At 40.6% G+C, this 10,651-nt stretch overlaps 1 protein-coding gene across 1 annotated transcript in view; it reads right to left on the bottom strand.

Annotated features, from left to right (window-relative positions):
* Nucleotides 1-2,103: 2,103 nt before the first annotated feature.
* Nucleotides 2,104-10,651, bottom strand: part of si:rp71-68n21.9 (kelch-like protein 9) — a 16,888-nt gene continuing 8,340 nt past the window's right edge. The window contains exons 10-12 of the mRNA XM_061722882.1: nt 10,086-10,265; nt 9,327-9,440; nt 2,104-2,942 (exon numbers count right to left, since the gene is read on the bottom strand). Of these exons, the coding sequence (XP_061578866.1) occupies nt 2,446-2,942; nt 9,327-9,440; nt 10,086-10,265 (791 nt within the window). The 3' untranslated portion in view covers nt 2,104-2,445. The remainder of the gene's footprint in view (nt 2,943-9,326; nt 9,441-10,085; nt 10,266-10,651) is intronic.

Here is a 10,651-nt window from a genome sequence, read left to right as displayed (position 1 = left end):
CTCCTTATATATTTTGGTTTTACATTTTAGATGAGCATTTTCTTCTGTAACGCCACTATTCAATGTTGGCAGTTTAATTTTGCATTTTATTTTCTCTTTTCATGTGTCGTGCCAAGTCTTTCTCTCCTCCAAAAAAGCTCTTTCAGATTGGCTGCTGTTGACGCTTTTCTTTCAAAGCTGAAAGAAGGGTCTCCTCGGCCTGAAAACTCTGGAGGGTTTCTTTTCTACGCCACAACACTGATTAAAGTTGTAAAGACGCTCTTTGTATATTCTATAAAGCGGCTTTGATTTGGAAACGAATGCATGTATTTGATTTGAATAACGGGGATGCTTGTCTGCTCGTTCGGATAGCTCCACTAATTTGTACTGCTTTGTTTTCAAGTCCACAGGAGACGTTTTACAGGGATCCTTGAGGGGGAAAGATGAACGGATCAAATCTGCATTCCTCTGTATTAGTGAAGCTCTTAAATTCCTCCCACTCTAGTGGAAACTACAAGGCTAGATCAACCAAATAAAACAAGAGCTGGCATCTCAAGGTAGCATCCGACTGATAGATGGCCGGATATGTGTTCTCGTGTGATTAATTGGAGCAGGCCCTATTTCTTGGGAGTGAGGTGGCTGTGTGTTAGAAACTTCTTCTGAAACAGGTTAAAAGGTTAAAAAAGGTGGTTTGAAAAGCTGTGGGTGCATATTTAAAGTATCGTTGGGCACGATTCTATGATGAAATTAAAATACTTTATTTTTAACACACTGATATGATGCAAAATATGTCAACCCTCAGCGTGGCAGCTGCAGTCACAGCTGTCTGCCGTGTTATCTGGAGGTGAAGGATAAAGTTTCAAGGGTAGTTTTATCGTCATTTGCGGACATCAGACAGCCAAGACCCTGCGTTTGTGTCAATACACTTGAAACTGGGAAAGTACAAGCCAAGTACACTGCAGCTTGTGAGCTTATGGACATTGAATGTGCCTGTTAAGTATGACATTTTTATTCACCTTAAAACACTACATTCGAGTATAAATATCCATTCAACAACAATAAATAGCTGGACTTGCGACATGGTTCAAAAGCTCAAGTCTTTATTTACTTTTGGTGAAATCAAACAACACTGTGGCTTTTAAGTACAGCATTATGATAGAGAAAGCTTGATGTGATGCCCTGACTTTGACAGTTTGCACATTACAGATGGTTGCAAATTTTGCATAAAAAAAGCATTGTGAAACTGGGACTTTAGCTTTCAGGCTTGAGTAAGAGAAGGGCAGGAACTTCATGTCATGAAAATGACTTTGCAGCAGTGATGTAGCTGGCATCCCATGACAGCGCCGTCAAATCTCCTCTTACATAATCACCCGTACTGTGGCTTGGTGCGCACTCGCGCCTTCATCCTTCGTTATGACTCCTCGCAGCTAAAGCTCAGAGATTCAACCTGAACCGATTCACATACTGCAAGAGACCGCACAGCTTATGACGACAGCTTATACACTGGACATGCAGAAGCCTATTTCCCGGCTAAACTTTCACCTGTAAAGAACTGACCATGACTATCTAATGCTTCAGCGTCTGAACCGGAGAACTTTTATTTTGGCTGCACGAATTGAACTTTAGACTGAAAGAGCACGAGCAGCAGAGCTGGAGGGGTGAGACGTTGCCAACAGCACACGGCAGGACAGGACATGGAGTGTGTGAAATTTTCAAATTACACAATATTAATATATTAGCTAGCCTGACAGTAGGGTTGCCACCTTTCAGAAATAGAAATAAGGGACACCCGATTTCAGCAGCGCAGAAGCCGAAAATAAAGCCCCAAAACTTCTAAACTGCATAAAAGTGTTTATTTTATATGAAAAAACAAAATGCTTTGATTTAAAGTTTAAAGTGCTTTAATAGCATTGAACTTGCATGACTGTACAGACAGCCAACCATAAAAAAGTTAATAAAAGTTAATTTATTTCAATAATTCAACTAGAATATGGTGTAAAAGTTAATTTATTTCAATAATTCAACTAGAAAATAGTGTAAAGGTTATTTTTTTTTTCAATAATTCAACTAGAATATGGTGTAAAAGTTAACTTATTTCAATAATTCAACTATAATATACAGAGCGCAGCAGGTCCTGTTGTCCCGCCTCAAAGATTTTGCTGGCCTTAATATTTCCTGTGTTTTATTTTGTTCAGTATTGTTAAATTTAGTGTTGATGTGTGTGTGTGACAGACGTGTGTATGGGGCGTTAATGAAAATACAGGACAAATCGCATCCCGTATTAGTTCAATACGGGACGCAACATTTTTTTCTCAAATAAAGGACAATTCCGTATTTTACGGGACGGGTGGCAACCCTACCTGACAGTTTTGCACATACTTCTTATATTTGCAACTTGCATAGGCCTACTTCCTGTTTTGCCCTTTTGTACAGCTCCTGTGAACAGGAAACCCCCTGCGTGTGGCTTCAGCTCTTAGCTGGAGGCAGAGGGCACTCCGGCAGCTGAGCCTCGTCTACCGACCCCTCCGGGAGGTGAACAGTCATGGTGCAGGCGCGGATCCCCCCCAGAGGCTCCAGCACGTTGAACACCCTCTCCCAGACGTCGTGCTCGGGGTCGTACCGCTGCACGATGTCCACCATGCACCTGCTGTTCCACGAGTACCCCCCCACCACGTAGATCTGTCCGTGGAACACCGTCACGCCCACGTCGCTCTGGCCCCGGGGCATCGGCGCCACCACCGTCCACTGGTCCGAGTCCGGGCTGTAGTACTCGCAGCCCAGCACGTCGTCGTAGTCGCTGGTCCCGCGGAAGTGGTTCCCCCCCATCACGTACAGTCTGTCTCCCACGGTGCACATGCAGTGCAGGCCGCGCAGGTCCATCATGTCGGCCCGCCGACTCCACGCGTCGGCCACGGGGTCGTAACACCAGAGCTCCTTCTGGAAGGTGTCGCGTGTAATTCCACCTTTGTGAAAAGAGATGAAGCCAGGGAAGATAAGACGTCAACAGAAAGTACTGAAGTAAACCAGAGTTTTCAAATCACTCAATGTAAAAGTAGGACTACGAACACAATCAATCAGGCCAGCTGACAGTCTTGACTGGGCACGGGACAAAATTATCTAAGATGGGCCCCCCTGCGCCCGGATCTCTCCTTCTCCCTCTTCCTCTCCTCTCCCTCTGCTCTTCAGGTTTTTATACAAGCTAATGGACGTTAACATTAGAGCTAGCCAGTTAGGTTAAGTTACAAGGTTGGTAAACGTTGGCTGTTTCTTACCTTGCTCTACACTGACTTTATTAATTACAGCTTCACCGTCACCACTCTTTTTAAAATATTTGTGTAGAGAATCTCTGAGGCCTCTATTTTCTTCTTCTTTTCTTCTCTTTTCTCTTCTTTTCTGAGCACCGGACTTGTGCTGACCGGACATTTTGACCATTCTAATGGTTGAATTAAATGATAACATCAAATTTTGATCAGCGGCCAAACCATTTTTGTGTTGGGGGTTCTTGACCACAAGGACAATTAGGAAGAAAACAAATAACAAGCTTTTATGTAACTCAAATACTACATATTTTTTCCACAAATAGGCATATTTTGAAACATTTTGAAAAATTATTCCATAATTTAATGAGAATTAAAAAAATAAAAAATAATATATATATATATATATATTTTTTTTTTCAGTTCTGGGCCCCCCCCCCCTACCCTGGGCCCGGGACAGTTTGTCCCCCCCTATCGGTGGGCGTGCAATCAATAACACTTGTAAGTGTCTGCTTCTTTGTGAGAACGACATGGAGCCAGTTGGGGCGTTTTGGGAATGTGGTCAGGGTGTTGAGGACGTGTCCTGTTGGGACGAGACCTTGAGATCTCTGGACAGGCCTGGCAACACCTCAGTGAAGTCTAGGTTGGAAGAGGAGGATATTTACTCGAACTGGGGCATTAATTTAATGGAGAATGTGGAAATGGTGGGGCAGCACGGTGGCTTAGTGGTTAGCACTGTTGCCTCACAGCGAGAAGGTCCCCTGTTCAACTCCCTGACCCAGCAGGGTCTCTCTGTGTGGAGTTTGCATGTTCTCCCCGTGCTTGCGTGGGTTTCCTCCAGGTACTCCGGCTTCCTCCCACAGTCCAAAAACATGCGTACTAGGTTAATTGGTTATTCAAAATTGCCCGTAGGTGTGAGTGTGCATGGTTGTCAGAGGTGTCAAGTAACGAAGTACAAATACTTCGTAACCTTACTTAAGTAGAAATTTTGGTTATCTATACTTCACTGGAGTAATTATTTTTCAGACGTCTTTTTACTTTTACTCCTTACATTTTCATGCAATTATCTGTACTTTTTACTCCTTACATTTTAAAAACAGCCTCGTTACTCTATTTCATTTCGGCCTTTAAAAAAAACTATCCAGTTAAATTGCTCCATCCGGATAGAGTGAATTAGGTTGTGGTTGTGGCACAGATGTTCTTGTCCAGTTTTGTTCTTACATCCGTTCCCTCAGATTCCTGCAACTAAACTTGGATGTACATTCCAATAAAGGTTAGGATAAATGATAACATGCCTCTGAAGTTTGACTTTTTGCACCATTACAATACTTATAGGCAACTAGTCATCATATCTCCTGCTCTCTGAAACACATGTTAATGCTTGTAGCATTAACATGGGGCCCGACCGACAGGATAGAGAGGACCCGGAGTTTTGTGCAGAACCCTTTATTGCCAAACACCCAGGACACACGTGCACAAGCACAGCTTCACTCAGCAGCTTCAGCTTCAGTCTGACCAACCAGTCTCAGCAGCAGCTTCTCCTCTTATAAGGCTGGCAGGGTGGAGAGCCTGACGGGCCACACCTGTGTCCCATCAGCCTGAGTGGCTGCACCTCCTCCACTCTGCCACAATGCTCAATAGAACACATATATGGATCTTTAATATATTTGCATTATACTAAGATACCTTCATTTTCAATGGCTTTTGTCCTTAATGGCTTTTTTTCCCCTTACATTACTTTTACTTTTATACTTTAAGTAGTTTTGAAACCAGTACTTTTATACTTTTACTTGAGTAAAAAACTTGAGTTGATACTTCAACTTCTACAGGAGTATTTTTAAACTCTAGTATCTATACTTCTACCTGAATAATGAATGTGAATACTGAAGACACCTCTGATGGTTGTCTGTATATGTGGCCCTGTGATGGACTGGTGACCTGTAAAGGGTGAACCCCTGCCTTTCACCTGTAATGAGCTGGGATAGACTCCAGCAGACCCCCGTGACCCTGTAAGGATAAAGCGGGTACAGAAAATGGATGGATGCGGAACTGGTGCAGTAGAAAGTGCCTATAAGTTTTTTTTTTAAACTATTTTAATTACAAGAATCTCAAATTTCTACTGAATGTATTCTAATCAATGAATGTTTAAAACCTTCTTCCATGTGGGATGACTCTACTAAAGACGCTATTGTTGTCATGAACCTGTGTCCCTTCTTCCCAGCAGGTGTTTCTGATCCGTTGATCCGTTTTCTGCCAATCTGTCCTGCCCTCGTACCCCCACCCCGAGCTAGGTAGGTGAACCAGTAAACACCGGTCTGTCTACAGACGGGGGCCAAACGGGGGATTTCTGGCTTGGCAGTAAGTAGGCCTGGGAAACATAGCCACAGAAATGCAGCTAAAACATCATGCATACTTTGCAACACCCACTTGTTCTAATTGTATTTAACTCGGTGGGAGATTAGTGAGGCTCTAAAGTAATCAGCTCATTGTGCTGATAGATTGACAAGTTCGTCATCTACAGCACGAGTATAAAGGAAATAGATTGCTTCTAAGAAAAAGCAGCCGTTCAAAAGGGCTTTCAAAACCGCAAGAGGCTTCTTAGAGGCTTCTTTATTCAGTCGATTATGCGTCACGGTCGAACTTAAAATTCAGAAACTGAGAAGACATTGAATTCAAAAATTGAAAGCACACAAGGCAGCTGTGGCTCCAGTGAGCAGTCGGCCCTCCAGATGCTCAAGTCCCTTCATACAAGACCAGGAATCGGCATGTGTTGCCCGGTATTTTGAACTGCTCAGAGAGTATATGTCTACAACTGTAAAGCAGCTAAAATGCACTATACGAGGTGTAATTTACCAATTCAGTCTGTTACTTATACAGGACTGTCTCAGAAAATTAGAATATTGCGATAAAGTTCTCTATTTTCTGTAATGCAATTAAAAAAACAAAAATGTCATACATTCTGGATTCATTACAAATCAACTGAAATATTGCAAGCCTTTTATTATTTTAATATTGCTGATTATGGTTTACAGTTTAAGATTAAGATTCCCAGAATATTCAAATTTTTTGAAATAGGATATTTGAGTTTTTTTAAACTGTAAGCCAGGATTAGCAATATTAAAATAATAAAAGGCTTGCAATATTTCAGTTGATTTGTAATGAATCCAGAATGTATGACATTTTTGCATTACAGAAAATAAAGGACTTCATCACAATATTCTAATTTTATGAGACAGTCCTGTATGTATTAAATACAAATATAGGATCTATTATTTTTTCTAAATAATTGATAACATTATTTACACAGCCTGCAATCCACATTACATTAGATATGAAGTTAGATCAGAAAGTTGCCACCTCAGCTGCCAGTGAAACTCAGTGTTGCTGCAACACCTGAACTGTTATTATATGCTGCTTTTCCCTCTTATTAACTATATCTTCTTTTATCTTGGACTGTTGAAACATTTCTTACAAAATACAAATGCAACACAGACTAAATGACTGAACTAATAACTCCAGGAAGGGTTTGTTATAGACAAGCAATAGAGAAGATTGAGCAGTTGATGGGTGCTGCACGTCCTCGCTCTACTTAAAGGAAAAAAAGAGAGAGTTTTTTGACTACATTAACACTTTTCAGGGAATAACAGGTGCTCCATCCATCTGTTGTGCGGCTTCTGCAGCTCCACATCTCCGCTCTGTGGGGACTGTCATCATTGTGTTGAAATCTTGAGAGGATATATTTAACAACTGTTTGCTTTGAGGGGGATGCATTTTCACAGATGTTTGAGAACACAAACAGAATTTAAATTTGTCTGACTAAGAAAAATGTAGATTTCCTTATAGGGATATAAAACCACATATTGACAGAGGATTATTAGGTAATTTCCTCTTAAATTTAAGTGCATAATGTAATTATTTGTAAGAATATTCTGTTAACAGCAAAGCAAAGAGCAAGAACAAATCTGTTTCATCCTCACACTTTCAAGAAACAGCGTGATTTGACACTCAAGTTGAGTAGAGACAAAGATGGGGAGGCTACATAATAAACTGAGTGGCTCACGAGATGACGTGTTTTCAAACCGAGGCCCAAAATAGAAAAATGTTATGCCTCAAGCATAATAAACTGATTTATCCTCATTAACACTGACATATTGCTGCAGAAATCAGAAACTTTTACCAAGTTAGTCACGTCAGCTGTAGTTTTGAAGATTTGATCCAGCGCTTTCACCGTTTTGCACAGCTCATGCTATGTTGTGTATAGTTACTGAGCCTTAAAGTCTAAAGGAAATATGTGATGCAACTACAGTGCAAATGGAGAAGCTTCCCCAGTGAGCTGCATTAATCAGATGACTGTATTGTCGTCTGTGAGAATCAGTAACTGAAGCTCGGAGGCTCTCTGAGCTCTTTGAGCTCCCCGGTGTCATAACCACACATGTGGCTTGCCATTTACTGCATTTTGACTCTCAATGCAAATAGCGGTTTTCCTGTCCAAGGTTGCTAAGTAACCGAGTTCAGGGTTACCAGGAAGTGGTTTGAAGTAGGTCGGCCAATAGAGTTTAGTCTGTAAGTTATCTTGTCAAGGTGAAACTGCTGCGCCTGCAGACAAGCCTTTTTAAAAGCTGCCAAAACAGTTTGACATACATATGAGAGGAATTCAGATGCAGCAGTTACGTTCGCTGGCATCATGAGTGAATACAGTCATACCAGCCAGAGACTTTACAGGAACACCTTCATCACCTGTCGGCACCCATTACACTTTTCAAGTTTTCCAGTATGAAAAGTATCCGTCAGAGGTCAGATGCATGTGATGGATAAACGTGGTCAAACAAAGAAGATTGCAGAGGTGTCTTCAGTATTCACATTCATTACTCAGGTAGAAGTATAGATACTAGAGTTTAAAAATACTCCTGTAGAAGTTGAAGTATCAACTCAAGTTTTTTACTCAAGTAAAAGTATAAAAGTACTGGTTTCAAAACTACTTAAAGTATAAAAGTAAAAGTAATGTAAGGGGGAAAAAAGAAAAATGAATGCATCTTAGTATAATGCAAATATATTAAAGAACCATATATGTGCACTATTGAGCATTAACGTGTTCCAGAGAGCAGGAGATATGATGACTAGTTGCCTATAAGTATTGTAATGGTGCAAAAAGTCAAACTTCAGAGGCATGTTATCATTTATCCTAACCTTTATTGGAATGTACATCCAAGTTTAGTTGCAGGAATCTGAGGGAACGGATGTAAGAACAAAACTGGACAAGAACATCTGAAACAACCACAACAAAATTCACTCTATCCGGATGGAGCAATTTAACTGGATAGTTTTTTTTTAAAGGCCGAAATGAAATAGAGTAACGAGGCTGTTTTTAAAATGTAAGGAGTAAAAAGTAAAAAGTCGTGTGAAAAATAATTACTCCAGTGAAGTATAGATAACCAAAATTTCTACTTAAGTAAGGTAACGAAGTATTTGTACTTTGTTACTTGACACCTCTGGAAGATTGTAAATGAAAACTTGAGGTAGTGAGATCAGACAGTTTATGGAGTAATTTGCTGTTACATTTTTTTTTAATTTGCAACCTCTTTCCTGCAAATCACCAGCGCTTGTTTCTGTTTACCATGAAGATGAGCCTCCCCCAACCTCAGCGACAACAAGAATCTCCCCATTGTCATGCAGTTTTGGTTCAACTGAGCCACAAAGTCATGCATAGAAGGTGTGAATGTAGATGGGTGGAAATCGTGAGCATTTACTTATGCTGAGGAGACCTTTATGATGAGACATATTTACAAGGTAAACGAAAATCTAGTGCGGTTCTCTTTCAGCTCTTAGAATGAGTCATTCTGAGAACAGCCAGACGGATCAGTTACAACAGGAAGTGTTATTTTGTGGTTTCGGCTGAAGGACTTCACATTGTTGTTTGGGGACTTTTTCAACAAGTATGAAACCTGTATTATTGTTCTGCTCCAAACCAGCGTTTAACTTTGAAAGATTGTTATCTTTTAGGAATCCCATTGTCATGACTGTGATTTGAAGCAGAAGGGTGCATTAAATCTGTGTATGTTGTAAAACAAAGGTGTGAGTCTGTTGTCCCACCTGAGATGTACATGAGGCCTCCGTGAACCGTCCCGGCGTGTCCGTAGTGAGGCTCCATCATGCCGTTCACTAAGCTCCACTCGTTTTTCTTCAGGTTATAGCACTCCACTGAGTCTGGTCAGAATCACACAGAGATTATTGGAGATCTTATTGCAGGTCCATTTGTCACGGAAGCATGATCATTTGCTGATTTCTTTTGAACAAGTTGAGCTTCAGTTTAGTTTATAGTTAGTTAGTTAGTTAATTAATATTTATTTCGGTCAATCACAAACATAAAAATCAACAAACAAGATAACACAGGTTTTTCCCTGGTCAACATTGTGATTATTTTGACCGAAAAGGTCTGGGCTTGAAGCATAAAGCTTATCTTGCCCAACTTTTAACAGAATAGAATATACAAAAAGAACAAATGAAGTATCACAAGTCTACACCAAATAATAATAATAGTAATATTAATAATAATAACAATAATGACGATGATGATAATAATAATAATAATAGTAATAGTAATAGCAATAATAATGATAATAATAATAATGATAGCTCTGAAAACAGAAAGTGAAAAGATGCTAAGGAAACCCACAAAACCAATTCAAGTTGTCATTTTGTCTCATGCATGTGTGCATTCTTCTTTGTTTGCTATATTGTGCTCCTATATATGTGTCCATTACCTTTGCTTTGAATAATATCTTGTATGCTTTTATTGAGTTTGCTAGTTTAAGGTTGTCGTGTAATGTTTGCAAGTTAATAGCAGCTCACCAATCTCCCCAGCGGCATTCCTTCCTCCCACTGCAAACAGCTTCCCCTTCAGGGCGCTGAGGTGGAAGAAGGTCCTTTTCTCGTTAAGGGAGGCGATCTGAACCCACTTGTCAAAGCGGGGGTCGTAGCGGTAGGCGCTGTCGATGGCCGTCTTACCCTTGGTATCATAGGTGCTCTGACCTGGAGAGTCCAAGAGAACAAGACCTGTGAGCAGTCATTTACTACTTTCCTCCTCGATCTTTTCAGGTCTTTAGTTACAGTTTTGACCCGTTTTAACCTCTTAGGTTGATGGAAAATCATTCTGGGGTTAGGTTAGTAAACAAAGCATGAAATATCTGCTGCTATTAAATAAGTACTGACTGAAGATGTTGTTTTTATCAAACAATTTCAAGCTTGGGGAACATGAAACAGTAAAGCGTGTGGTCTGCTTGGACAAAGGCTGAGTATATTATGGCGCTTTTCCACGAGTACCTACTCAGCTCGACTCGCCTCACCTTTGCGCTTTCCCACTAGGGGTCTAGCCGTGCTGAATAGATACTTTTTCTGTATTTATTCTGCCGAGGTTC

The sequence above is a fragment of the Cololabis saira genome, chromosome 6, assembly GCF_033807715.1.
Source record: "Cololabis saira isolate AMF1-May2022 chromosome 6, fColSai1.1, whole genome shotgun sequence".
Taxonomy (NCBI): domain Eukaryota; kingdom Metazoa; phylum Chordata; class Actinopteri; order Beloniformes; family Belonidae; genus Cololabis; species Cololabis saira.
The sequence above is the reverse complement of the archived record's forward strand: the minus strand, read 5'-3'. Positions and strand labels throughout refer to the sequence as shown.